We start from the raw sequence: 14,286 nt of genomic DNA, 5'->3' as shown, positions 1-14,286 counted from the left end.
ATTCCCCGGAGTAGCAAGAAAAATGTAAGAATTAGCATTCTTAGTGGAACTGTAAAAGCATGGTGCTACCGTAGGAGGTTTCAATGCTTTTCTTGAAAAAGGATTTAGGAAACATGACAGGGGAAACAATTCATGAAGTCTTGCATATCTTACTTCCTATTCCCATATTGCTTAATATGATTCTTTCTTTTTGCATGTAACTGTAAATATTCAGTGTGGGACATTGCCTGATTATTTAAATAAAGAAATAGATAAAAAGCAAGAGCCTTTGATATGTTATTTTCGGAAAACCCTTCCAGGGAAACCAGGAAAATGACATCTTCATGTCCTGTCATATGCATAATATTCCTGCCTAACTAACTGAGGCCTTCTACTTTCCCAAAAAGAGAAAATCATCAGTTAAAATTCAAAGAGATGAAACAAAATGTATTTTTTAAAATTAAGTAAGATGTCAAATAAATAGGCATAGAAAGAAAATACCAAAATGCTAGCATACTGAAATTAAGTAAAAGATCTTTATTAGTGCTCTTTATTTGATTTGATTCATACTAAAACTGGAATAGTTATTTTTATGTTTATAGACTACATTCACATCTAGTTCTGGATTCACATGTATTTTCTCAGTGTAGTTTCTAAAAGCTATATCTCTCTGTGCTGTAAGGGGGCCAAAAATGTGTATCTTTTTGCACCTGTAAATTTCAAAGCTAACAGAGGTACCATCAGCTCAAATTTATAAGCTTGCCACCTTTGATTCTCTTTAGTTCAGTCAGAGACAAGAGTCAGGTTTAATTTAAAAAAGGTGTGGGAGACAAATGGACTTATTGACCACTCCCCCATTTCATTCTAAAAGAGAAGTCACTTGGTAAGAATGGAAGGCCTTCTCTTCCCACTGTCTGTGAGTGGCTGAGGAGCCTTCAAATTTCAGTCAAAAGAAGATGAATTAAAAACTGCCAGTGTGTCTGGGGGGCATGAACTCTCCTTTCTTACTCTCACTGCTGAATCTCTGGTTAACACATTGAAGCTGTGGCCTGGATAAGCTTTTTCACCTAAATACAATTCTGAAACTGATATTATCAAATGCATGAAAGGAAAAGCTTAAGAATTATTGCAATTTAAAAACAAAAGTTGTTTGTTTGGGTTTTTTCTTGATTTTAGGCGACACATCCTGCTCTTCGCAGTAGCTTGTCCCATGGGGCACCACATTCAGCTGTGTACCACGGTGCCGTGTGTCTTTGGAGAAGAGGATGCTGTGATGCCAGCTCTTCAGAAGGTGTGCATAATGACTAATCAAACATTGTGATAATAGTTTTTCTGACTACTAATTAAAGTAAAGTAGTATTGGATTTCCATTTAGAGTTGTTATATTCAATGGTATAGTACTAATTTTAAAATGAAAATGTTAAGGGCATAAAAGATAAGTGTTTTACAGCACAACAGGTACTGGAGGCATAGTGCAAAAATTATCTTACATAAATATGTAAGTTAAAATTGGATAGTGTTGTGGTTTACATAGGAGTGCAGCATAAAATGTGAAAAATGCTTTTGTTGAAATATATATGTGAGGGTAGGGCATAACTCACTCTTTGAGACATGTCATAAAATACATGTATAAATATTAATTAATATTAAAAAATACCTGCCTATTTAAATAAAACCTTGCATCAGTGAAGTATGTTTGGTCCCATGAGATCACATATTACTCACCAGGTCTGAAAGCAGCTTTTGTATGTAAAATGAGCAATTTAATCAAACAACTTTTCATAGCTGAGATAAGAGGCTCAGGGGAGAAATTACCACAGCTTTTGCTCTTCATTGTCCATAAACCAGACACCACTGTCATCCATATTTTCAAGGTTTCTCTTGCAAGCAGTAGGTCCAAATATTTGTTGAAGTCCCTGAGAGGAGGGAATATATTTTCTAGAGAACATTTGTGCAAAAATGTTTTAAAAGGTGAGTGTAACAGCAAATTTACATAGCAGTGAAGATTCTGGGTTCTAATAATAGAGCACTAAAACAGCTTGTACAAATTTATCACATTTATTGTGACAAAAATGTTGAAACATAAGAAGCTGGATCATTAAAAATATCTTGTGGTTGTATTATCTCCTTGCTTTCAATTTTTGGATTAAAAGGTATTTCTCATCAAGAAAATAAAGCAGAATTTTATCCTTGGGTTTTTCCTGTACTTCTGTTTGAAGCAACTTCTTTGCAGGCTGTCATTTGAAGGAGAGTGTTCACATTCTTGCACAGAAATCCTGATGAAGATTATTGATGCTTTAGGCAGCATGCATTTGATCATTGCTTTCAGCAGGATACTAATGATAATTTGTCTTTCCATAAGGGGAAGATGCTGAGCACTTCAGCTCCATTATCACTGCAGTAGAAAGTCTCTATATAGATCTTATTTTTGATTAAGTTTCCTAGGACTAATGATATAGGAAAAATAAAGCAATGAATAGATATATCTTATGGTGCCTGTTATTTATTTCACTGGCTAAAATCAGTGAGAAATTAATATGCTTTTAAGTATCAGAGACATAATTGATTTTACAGTTCATAATATTAAGAACAACTGAATGAATTCCACAAGTTTTGTAATTCATCACCAAAAAATAATGCTTGTATTCTGTCATAGCCAGAAAGAAAACCAAAGAAAATCTGAAAGCAATGTTTCTAACAATGGTTGGTTTATTCTCTTTCCTCAGGAGAGCTCTCGATTTATAGAACAGGCTACAGTTATCCTGAGAGCTGTTGGAAATGTGATAAATAATTACAGCAGTGAGGATGAGCTTCCTAAAGCCTTGAAGGAATTGGAAGTAGCTTATTGTCCTCCTGGCCTCCAGGATACTAAAAGAGCTGAAGAAAACATCAAGGTAAGCAAATAGTGCATATCTAAAAGCTACAGAAGCTGGATAACTGCTTAATGTTGTCATTACCCTCTTCTAAACAATGCCTGTGCAGTTAACAAGGACCACCTGCACACTGTGAATGTGGCATTCATTATAAAGTAAGCCCAAATTACATAACTTGCAACTGTATGATAATTATCTTCTTTTAAGAAGAGAAACTTTAATGTGCACAGAGTAGCACATTCTAAATAGAGTCTATTTTTGTTGATCTAGTTTAGCATACTTTGGGGCAGAAAACATTAGCTGTGTTGATATTAAAACTTCATATTGAATTTGAAAGATACTGCCTGAAATGCAGAAAAGTCTAATGTTGGCTTTCTGTGCCTAATGTTGATGGAACAGGAAAACATTATTACAGCTTATATTTCTGAAGGCAGTAATGAGTTCTTTCATTCACAATATTCCAAGTTGGTTTTCTCTGTTTCTTGAAACTACACCATTCTTATTCAACTTTTCTGCTCTCTATGCACAATAAATTAAAGATACATGATGAAAACATTACACTTTTCTGTAGATCTCTATGCTATAACTTTCCAATATTATAAGAAAGATTGCAACAAAAAATTTTTGTAGAAGATACGCTAGTTTTTATGTGTATGCAAATGTTGATCATATTGCTTTAACTTGATTTTTCTAAAGTCAGTATTTTATATATTCCAGATTCATTTATTTTCGTCAAAGTACTAGAATATTTATGCAGTTTAGACTGTTTTAGAATGCATATTTTAGAAGATTGAATAGAAAAATGGTTTAATATTTTTTATAATTACTGCTATTAAAAATTAGAACACTAGCACTTTTATACATGGGCTGGACACCAACTGAAATGCAGCACAATAACAGAATTAATAAGGAATGATTACAGGTGCGCTACTCATGAAAGCGGTAATTTACATGCCAAGTCCACCAGGAAAAGAAATTGCTTTGAACTTAGGAATGGAATAAACAAATGTTAAATGCAGATGTTCATGTGAAATATGTGCAAAAATTTGAGACCCTAAGAAAAATTCCGTAGTCATAAATACATATATCCCTTAATTTCTCCTCCTCTAAGAAGACCAATATATAGGTGAAAAAAAAACCCAACAAAATTGGGTAAATGAAAGGCACTGAGCTAACAGTGATTCTAGGATGAAAATATGGAAATTATCTGTCTTTAATACAAACAGTGAAAAATTGTTCTGAATACAAGAAAGGATATACTGTATTCTTTCTTTCCTAGTTTTACAAATTTAAAAATAAAGGACATATTTATCAGTATTAAAATACATAAAATATGTTTCCAGAAAGCAGAAAAATCTGAAACTAAGGACAATGAAACATAAAAATATTGTCTTTTCCACTAAGTTGTTACTATGTTCTTAAACTCAGATTATGAAACTAGTTCTGTAAAACACACTATAAAATTCCCATCTACTAGGAGTGGGGGAGGAGAAGACTGGATTTCTGCTCTTTAAATAGAAAAAATATGTCAAAGCATAAAAATAGAGCCAAATCTTCCCATGCTATGGCATTTCATAATCCCGAAAGCATTCCCATTAAGTTACCTGTATCCATTCTGAAACCTCAAGTTTACAACTCCCTTTGTCATTATAGCAATTATATGTTCTTCTGTCCTCTAGTATGAGGCCACCTACCCTCTGCACATAAACTGGGATGTTTCTGGGTGATAAACACACTGTATAATAAGCCCTATTTTATTTTTTTTATAAGCCAGGCATGAAACAAGTTTTGTCTCTGTTGTTGTCTTGAAGCATTATGGTCCTACAGTTGGGATTAATTTTCAGATACAGTATTTGTTAGTGGAAGTTAAAAGTTTAATTTATACATTGTAAGAGAAGAGGGAAACAAGTTTTGAAACAATAATGAGAAGCAATGTAAATTAATCTTTATAAATGAATCATTCTTTTCTTCTTTCTGATTTTAGATTTTCCATAATGCATTTTGGTATTTGATTGAATATGTATCAGAAAAGAAGGATCTTTACAGATATAAATTTGCCTTCAGGTCCTTTACTTTGGATTTTGAAATCACTGATATTTCTGGAGGTGACATTGTGTTTTCAGGTAATGTATTGATATTGCTAATCACTTCAAATATGTCTGCTCATTCTTATTTTCAGGGAAGCCGACTCTTCTGTCTTCTTGTTTTTTCTTGCTTAAGTAGGCGCAATTAATTTTTAAGCCTAAGACTTTTACTGTTGAAAGGACATCGGAGGCTCATGTCAGAATAGAAATTATCCTTTTCTTTGCTCCAGAAAGTCTGTTTACCCTTTGTTAATTTAGAAAACTGCCCTTGGTCTTCTTTGAGTACCATTTGTCAGTATTAACAAACATGAGCAAACCTGTTGCACTGCACCTCACCACTTATGTTCAAATCATCAGCTGAAAACACCTTAAATGCTTGTATTGTTCACAAAATGAGAGTGAAGGAAGACTCAAGTTAGTACCTTCATTGAAAGTTCAGCTATTTCTTAGTGTTGGGTTGAGAGGTTTTTGTTTGTGGTTTTTTTTGGGGGGGAGGGGTATTTCATTTTTTGTTGTCTTGCTTGCTTGCTTGTTTTTTAAGCTTGTTATTTGGGAAATGACTGTGTTGGCTGGCTAGTCGGCTGGCTAGTCATACCCATATAGCCTAGTACTGGCTACAGCACCAACTGCCTCTGCTACAGCCTGTGTCAGGGAGTGCTGTGTACCTGAACATACTCTGAGAGAAGCCATTGGAAGGCCAACATATTTATTAATAATTCTTTTCCTACTGTTTCTTTGCTTCATTTTTTATGCAGGCTGGAGTTTTGTGCAGTTAGAATTAAGTTTGCCTGGCAACCAAATGTTTGGCTCTTTTCCATTTTAGGATTTATTTTTTAGTCTCTATAACTTTTTAATCTATTAATGTTAGCATCTAGTTTACCAATAAAAGCCTTATGTATTTGGTTTCATATCACAACAGAAAAATAATTTATCTGATCGGGGGAAGAGACACAATCACCATTTGAAGGCTCTTTATGGGTACTTAGCTTTGTCTATTGTGAACTTACTGAATAAAAGTGTTTCTACTTGATTAAACAGAATTATAATAACTTCCTTTTGATTAGTCAGTTTATTCTGGAAAAATAGTATAAAAACTAAATTGAAATTTACACAAATAGCTTTACTGACACAATGTTGTAATAGTTACTTTTGTCCCTATAATAAAGCACTTATAAGTGCATATATTTGTCTCTCTTTACTGGGAACTTTCCTCTGAATCTCCTCTCTTCTGAAGGTTATTCTTACTGTGAGACATCAGGTATTTTTCAAAGAATTGCATCCCATGACAAGAGTATGTTGCAAGGGTCAGCATATTGACATTTATCAAACCACTTAAAGTAAACAACACCTGTCACATTTTTTAAAGATTACTGTGCTACTGATTCCTGCATTCCAAAAAAAAACCCTTAAACACTTGTCAGCATTAGAAGACATTTTTAAAATAGATTTGAATAATTAGCACAGTTGACAGGTTGTAGCAAAGATCTCATATAAATTACTAAAGGATGAGATCCACCGTGACAGAATATTATTTAGGAGTTGTGCAGTGAATCAAAAAAGTGGAAAAATATGTGGAGAAAGAAAGTTCTGTTTCAGTTTTAATTCTTCCAGTGTCCAATATATCCTTTTAAACTATTTGCTTTTCTAAAATTAAATTACAAGAGATCCCTATTGGACTGGAAGGGTAATTGTTTCCCTTTGGTTTTATTGATATTGGATATTTTTTGACCTTTATTGACATTTTGCCCTGCTTAATAAAGGTTGCTTTGGAGTGAATGCATGCTTCTGTTCAGGTTCCATCCAGAAACCTAAGGAAATAAAGCATAAACCAAGTGAACTGTCAGGGAAAAGAGGTAGATGGCAGGAAATACCAGTTGCAAACTACATGGTAGAAAGGCCTAGAAGGATTGGCATCAGCTGAATGCCCTGCCCCCACCTTAGCTCTGCTGCGTTGTCAGGTTGGTTGCTCAAATCTTGTCAAGACCTGAGGCTGTAACCTTTTGGAACCTAACAGACATCAGTGTAAACTACCATAACAGATGAATAAAATATTTTTTTCATCTGGGTCTGCAAGTATATCAGGTCAAATCTGAGATTTTTCTAAAACAGCACCTCCATTTTATATTGGCATATTCATTTTTCACTGTGTGCTGAATTAATCTCAAGATTTATCAAGGGCAAGGATACTATGATCTACTGCAGTTAGTGGTCATGGCTGCAGAGGTTTCTGAGAAGTGATCCTGAAAATGATCCAGTCATATCTGTTTGACTGCCAAGTATCATCCCTCCCTAAGGAGCAATTAGCAGAAGAGCCACAGGAAACAAGTGGAAGACCATGCCATATGAACATATGAAAAAAAGATGGGAGTATCCGAAGCTGAGTGCTTCCCCATGGCATGGCTCTTCTGTCGTATTCTGGGAGGAGAGTGAATAAAAGGGCCCTGCAGAACTTTGGGCAATCATAAGGTAGTGAATTTACGGAGGTATGTGATGTTTCCTGGGAAAGGAAGCGTATCAAGATGGTTGCCTGCTCTCTGTTGCACATTTCCTTTTTTTACCTTGTCCTGGTTTCATTGGGCCCAATGGTGAGCCAGTGGAGTCAGTGGAGGTGCGTGGGACTGATTTTCAAGAGTTTCAAACACTTAACAGTCATTTAGGCACATTTCAGGGGCTACATTTCCTTCCCATGGATAAATTCCAACTTTCAAGTTGGAAGTGGAGTGCCCTTTGTGTACAGTTCTCTTAAAACCTTCTAGTCTAAAACTTTATCTAGAAGTCAAGCTGTTCTCTATAAGCTTATCTTGACTGTGAAACTGTATTTGGAAAGTCCTGCTCAGTTCTTTTTCAGAACAAGCTTTTCTCTCCCCCAGAAACATAGGTTAAGATGATTGATTGTATGGTTGTGTTGTGTTGCATTGTGCGAATGAAAAGAGAGTTCTGAACATTTGTTTCTTCTTGCACTTTGGATTTGAACTGGAGTTCTAGTAAGGGGTGAGGGCAAGTTTGGCATTATTTGGTTGAATATGTAGAAGGCTTCTTGAATACATGGAAAATACTCCTTTTTCAAAAACTCATTTCTACATTGCCTCCAGGAACTGCAGTGATTTTATGGTGAACAGTATCTTGCTAGGCTGCTTTCAAAGCTTCAGTTTTATTACTAGCACAGTGTCTTCTGATTAACAGATAAGGTGTGTCAGAGAATTTTGACAAATCTGTTTTCATTCATAATGTCAAATTTGAAACATCCATTAGTTCAATACTGATGAACTTAAAGCATTCACTAGCTCAAGATTGATTGATTAAAAGCATTTCACAATATATAGTTCTCTGCTTACAAGAAAAAATATTAAGAAATATTAAGTTAAAAAAGCCTTGAAAGTTCAGAATATTTAATTAAGACCTCATTATTTTGCGTTAAATGTTGCAAAAAAAATTTTGTTCTTATGAGATTGTTTAAAAAATTAGAACAAAAAGAATCTCCTTATGAATATATACTCATAATTTTGGGGTTTTGGCCTGATCTGTGGTAACTTCTGAAAGTTTCTATAAATAGAATTGGTTTTTGTGTGTTATAGGTATTTACTTCTAGTTATGGGATCTACTTGGCATCTTGAGTGGATGAAGTTTTTAGCTAGGTCACAGGGCAACACCACACCAATACTTGTTGTATTTACTTTTCTATGTTGTTGATTCCTGCTCCATGTTAGAATATTCTTACCTATTAGGTCAATCTGTGTATATGTGTGTTCATATATATACAACTGTTACTTTATAATACATTTTTTTGCCTTATATGAGGAATGTTGGCTCTGCAGCAGAACTCATTTTTCTGAGCCAAAGCACGAGCTGAAAATCAAAGTCTATTTCCCTTCCATGAAGACAATGATTAGTGAGGTCAGAAGTCATCTTGCCACTGGCAAGATTTAGTTGTAAAACAGACGAGTTTGTAGATTGAACAAATTCACTTTGAAGTGTGTTACAGGGATGAATGAATGGAAGAGCCAAAACCTTTCTGGAGATGCACAGACAGGACACATCTTAGAACATGTTAAATTCCAGCTGGATATTAGAGTAGCATTTTTCACCATGAGAGTAGGCAAAAGCTGGAAAAGAATGCCTATTTAAATTATGGCATCTCCATTGTTATGGAAGTATTAAAAAATGGACTGGACATTTATTCAAGAACAGGAGCAACCTGGTCTAAATTCATCTGGCTTTGGATATGGGATTCGACCAGATGGCCTTCAGTGGTTCACTCAAGTCTATATTCTGTGATTGATTATATGTTTCTGTTTTATAAAAGTGGTTTTGTCATTCATACTGTTGACTTCTAATTAGGTTTCTACTGAAGTGGGGTTGTGTAATCTTCCAGTCCCCAAGCATTAAAGAGGCTTTTTAGGGTTTGGAGTCGCAGTACTGACGAGAAATTGTGGTTTGAGAACTCAGCCAGATTTAGCGATATTGAGTAAAAGTGATTAGATTGAAATGTGTGATCTGGCTGATGAAAGGAATATCTTAAGACAGCTTGTTTGCCTGCAATGTTGTCTACATTTTTCAAGCAGATTCCACTTCTCCTTTTTCTTTGTTGGTACACTGTTTCCTTCCTATCACGCTGTCTTGCTCCCTTTTTTCCACATGTGTGCAGTTCCAAACTACCCCTCTAGTATTGGCCCCTTGGAGTGTTGCTCTCCACACCCTTCCCTAAGTCTGGTTCTGATGGCTCCCAAGTTGCTAATTTCTAGGCCAGAATGCCTTCAGAGACCTTATTGATAACCTGTCAGAACCTACTAATTTCTGCTGCACTTCGAAACTCCTTGATAACATAAAGTCAGTCCGATATATGAGCTCTCCCTTTATCATAGATCTTACCCTTAATCCGTGGCTCCTTTGTGAAGGTTAAAAAAATGTTTTGAACAACACTAGTGTTGAAATTATTACTTAATAAAATTATCAGATTGAGAGGCAAAAGTAATTAAAATCTAGTGAAGCTCTTTTAAGCTGTGTACAGAGTCACACTTCAGCGTACCCTCTGGGATCATGATTGGAAGAACATTTTGAAACTACAGTGAGAGATGTGATTTTAAAAAATGCCCTGCAATGGCTATCCATGAAGAAAAAAATTAAATTATTTGATGTTTGTAACTAGCAAATTAGCTGACATTTTGACTTTGTGTAATTGTACAGTATATTTTCTCCAACTTATGATAAAAATAATTGCAAGAGTGATATTTCCATCATAGAAGATTTATGCTTGAAATCACTCCCTTGCTGTTTTGTGTTTATTTGTTTGTTTTTAATTTTTTAAATTTGTTACAGAAAGCAACAGGAACGAGACTTCCAGCTTAGTTGATGCTACTCATTCTTCCAATCCTTCAGAGATCAGTGAGGAGAAATCCCTTAGTAGTTGTGAGAATCAAACTCCCACATCTGAAGAAGAAGCAGCAGCTCTCAAAATTCAAGCCATCTGGCGAGGGACTTATATTAGGAAAATACTGAAGAGCAGAGAACCAGGTGTGTCATTTATAAATGCCTTTCAAAAATGTTTCATGCTTCATCTTATTAAAATCTTCACTGTAAAGAGTGTTTTACTAATTAATATCTAGGTAAAATTAACTGAAGCTAATGAAATAGAACTTGTAGTTTTCTTAAGTATTCCTAACCACTCAGTTGGTACATATGATATTAAAAAGTTCATGAAAGATACACCCCCCTAGATTTGCATAGATACTAAACCAGAATTTGTATTAATGTAGATTTAGGTCAGAGCTGGGATAAATGTTAAGGTTTTTTTGTGGAAATGTAAAGGAAATCATACAAGAACCTAATCATAATGAGCAGTCAGTGGAACACACACAGTATCAAAGCCTGATGCTGTCCTCCAAGGATACTGTACTGATACTATCCTTCATTCTTGTGCATATAGATAGAGGAATCTTGCATAGCAGTTCAGGACTCATAGCATATTTCCTATTCAGCAATTCTGTTATCTCAGCTGGAATACTGTATCTAGGTACATTATCCACAGTCCAGGAAGAAAGAAAGATAACAACCACAAAATTCTGAGTAGAGTTGTAAGGATCAGGATTGAATATAGGCCTTGTACTTACAGGTTGTTAGTTTGTCATTTCAGAAAGACCAGATAAGAAAAGACTTTGCTATAATTTTTAAGTACCCACTGGAAGAAAGGAATTTCATAGTAACAGTCTCTTTAGGCTGATATCCAAAGGTTAACAAGAAGATCTTTAGTCTGAGATTCAAAGTTTGTGGCTTGAATCTGGACACATTTTAAAAATAAATATTTATTTTTATTTAGATAAAGATATTTTTAAAAGATATTTTATTTTTAAAAATATTTATTTTTAAAAAGATAAGGTATTTATTGAAATAAACCAAAATTTGTATTGTACTACTGAAAACTTTCAAATCAGTCTCGTCTTCATCTGTATTCCATGTATAGAAGCAGACACCTTGAGGTGACATCACATCCTGTTATGTGAGTTATCCAACACAGATGGGGTGAATTACCCATTAGAGCTGCCCAATTCTTTTCCTGTTAGCTACACAAATAGTTTAGGTGCATCCCTACCCCTTCCTGGTATCTGCAGATGAAAGTTGCTGGGAAATAGCAATAGTTAAATAGTGTATTCTCTGAGGACAGAGATTGCCAAATATCACTACAACATATTACAGTGAAAAAACTGTAAATTGGACAAAATATTGATCATATAATTTCTGCACTTGTAGGTGTGCCTAAAAGTACAAAGATGGTGATGAATGGAAAATACTCTGTCAAAGGAAAAAACCAGTTTTGAGCTCAGACTTCTGTAAAACTCCAAATAAATAAGGCAGTTTACTTGTATAAGTCATATTTTTCAGAAGTATTTGGCAGGGGTAAATTTAGAACAATAGCATAATGCTATATTTTGTAACTTATTTGATTATCTCTAGGTACTAAAGAAAACACTGATGTTGAAGAAACTTTGAAAAACCTGTGGACTATGATTGAGTTAAATTTTGAAGAGTGTGCTGTAACGTTGTTAAGGTAATCATGCAATAAATCAAACTATTTTATCGTAGGCAGTTGTCATAAACTGTTTCTTCATAAAATAAGCATAGTAAGAGCATTATTAGTGTCAAAATTACAAAACCCTGATGGAGGGGATGAAATGTTTTTTACTAAATATATGCTATATTTTATTCTGTATACCCAACATGAGTAAAATCTAATTTTTAGATATGTTACTGATTTTTCCTGATTTTTTGGATCTAAAATATTACCTATTGCATGTGTTTAATTTTTTTAGTATTTGGTAGGCTGCTCCATAAGTATTGATCTGATACTGATTCCTTAGTTAAGCAGTTAACCAGTTGATTTAAGGATTTTTTTTTTAATTTGTGCTATCTGTTAAGCAATCATGATTGACGGTAGAAAGAAGATAGCTTTACTATGTAATTGTACACAGTTTATTGTCTCAACAGGGGTCATTTTTGTCTCACTTGCTTGAAGTAGATGTATTTGTAGGTAGTAGAAATGTAGTAGGTGTATTTCTATGCTTTTCCTGCTATTTTATTACAGCTTTTGGAAAGATGGCTATTCTAATTTCAACAGTGTTCATTAAGTCATTTGCAAGCCTAACACTCTCTGGGGATCACATATTTCCATTAAGCCCTCCAAAAATCTCTCTGCAAGTGTTCACACAACTGATCTAGCAGTAAATCAGTTCTTCCAGGGGTGAGGAGTGAAAACTGGCAATAATTACTGCCTGTGGATATAAATCCTCACTCCTTATAACCAGCAATTTGAGCAACATTCATACCAGGTATAATTTCATATCACCTTTTAGTGTTTCTAATTTTGTAAAACCTGTGTACATTGATGGGATTAGGACTTGGCAAGCACAACCTTGTTCCAAATATTAGCCTTCCATTTTAGATTTGTAGCATCAGCAAAGATGAAATGCAGTTTTTAGCCTGCCTTCCAACCTATAAAACTTATGGGGTTCATAGGCATTGTCCTGAGGGATACATTTGAGTGTTAAAATCATGCTAATGTGCTTGTGCTTAATTTTTTTAACAGCTGACAGATTTCTATTTAACATAACAATCTAGCACCTTGGCCAATAAGTTTTATTACTTTATTGTTCCAAAACGTTTTAAAACTAAATAAAGGTATTTTAATATCCTAATGATTCTACAGCTTTAAGATGACAACTTAATATAAAGAAAATGAAGTTATGCTAACTGATATTTATTAAAAAGAAAAAAAAGTAAAGTTTTGTAGAAACCATAACATCTTGGGATATTAGAAGCAGCTATAGTCACAGGTAGGCTGATGGATAGAAATATGTGTATACATTTGCCATGAGGTCTGAAAGAACTGATCCCTCCATGATTTTTTTATTTAAGAGTGAACAACTACTAGAGAAACATTAGTAGCACATTTTATGTTGTTGTTTTACATTCATGAACGAAGTAGTGTTCTTCATGATCAGCATTAAGTAAAAGTCAGTATATATATATATGCCACCCTGATTAGATTGAAGTCTTTATCTTGTTTTCTGCTTTCCAGAGAAATATTTAAAAGAAACTTTAATTCAGTTGAAAAGTTTCCTTGTTATGAAGATGAATCATGTAAGATGTTTTTCACTGACTATGCAGTAACATATGCTGATCAACCACCAAATGCCTGGTTTCTGGTTTTCAGGTGAGTTTCACAGAGTCCTATACAACTCTTATGGGGGAGTAGTATTGATATACTCTGGTTTTTCACTAACCTGCTTAAAAACTTACTTATCTGTCTGCTTTCCTTAAATTCTGGCATGTACTTGTTCTGGCTTTGGGTGCAACAAAGTTCATTTTCTTCTTAATTTCTTCATTTTCTTCCTAGTAGCTGGTAGAGTGTGGCATATTTGGATTTAGTGTGATAACAATATTGGCAACACACTGATGTTTTGGTCGTTGAGTGCATACCCCAAGTCAAGGACTTTTCAATGTCTCACGCTGTGCCATTGAGGGGGTGCACAAAAATCTGGGAGGAGGCACAGCCAGGACAGCTGCCCTGAAGTGGCCAAAGGGATGCTCCATACCAGAGAATGTCTTGTTTAGTATCTAAACTGTGGGAGGATTACCTGGAAGGGGGCTGATCACTGCTCAGGAACAGGCTGGCCATTGGTCAGTGAGTGGCGACCAATTGTATCGAGCATCATTCATTTCTTTGGGGTTCTGTTACTCTCTCTCCCTCTCCTCGTCATTAAAAATATTCATATTATTAGAATATTTATTAGTATATATTATTTTGTATTGTTAAATTGTTCTTAACACATGAGATTTGTATTTTCTTTTTGATTCTT

At 34.6% G+C, this 14,286-nt stretch overlaps 1 protein-coding gene across 1 annotated transcript in view; it reads left to right on the top strand.

Moving 5' to 3' along the window:
* Window positions 1–14,286, top strand: part of ADGB (androglobin) — a 96,972-nt gene that overhangs the window by 55,761 nt on the left and 26,925 nt on the right. The window contains exons 18-23 of the mRNA XM_058019916.1: window positions 1,156–1,270; window positions 2,706–2,873; window positions 4,837–4,975; window positions 10,253–10,447; window positions 11,885–11,978; window positions 13,506–13,640. Coding sequence (XP_057875899.1) covers window positions 1,156–1,270; window positions 2,706–2,873; window positions 4,837–4,975; window positions 10,253–10,447; window positions 11,885–11,978; window positions 13,506–13,640 — 846 coding nt within the window. The remainder of the gene's footprint in view (window positions 1–1,155; window positions 1,271–2,705; window positions 2,874–4,836; window positions 4,976–10,252; window positions 10,448–11,884; window positions 11,979–13,505; window positions 13,641–14,286) is intronic.

This window comes from Melospiza georgiana, chromosome 3, assembly GCF_028018845.1.
Source record: "Melospiza georgiana isolate bMelGeo1 chromosome 3, bMelGeo1.pri, whole genome shotgun sequence".
Classification (NCBI taxonomy): Eukaryota; Metazoa; Chordata; class Aves; order Passeriformes; family Passerellidae; genus Melospiza; species Melospiza georgiana.
Note: the sequence above shows the minus strand (reverse complement) of the source record. Positions and strands in the feature narration are given on the sequence as shown.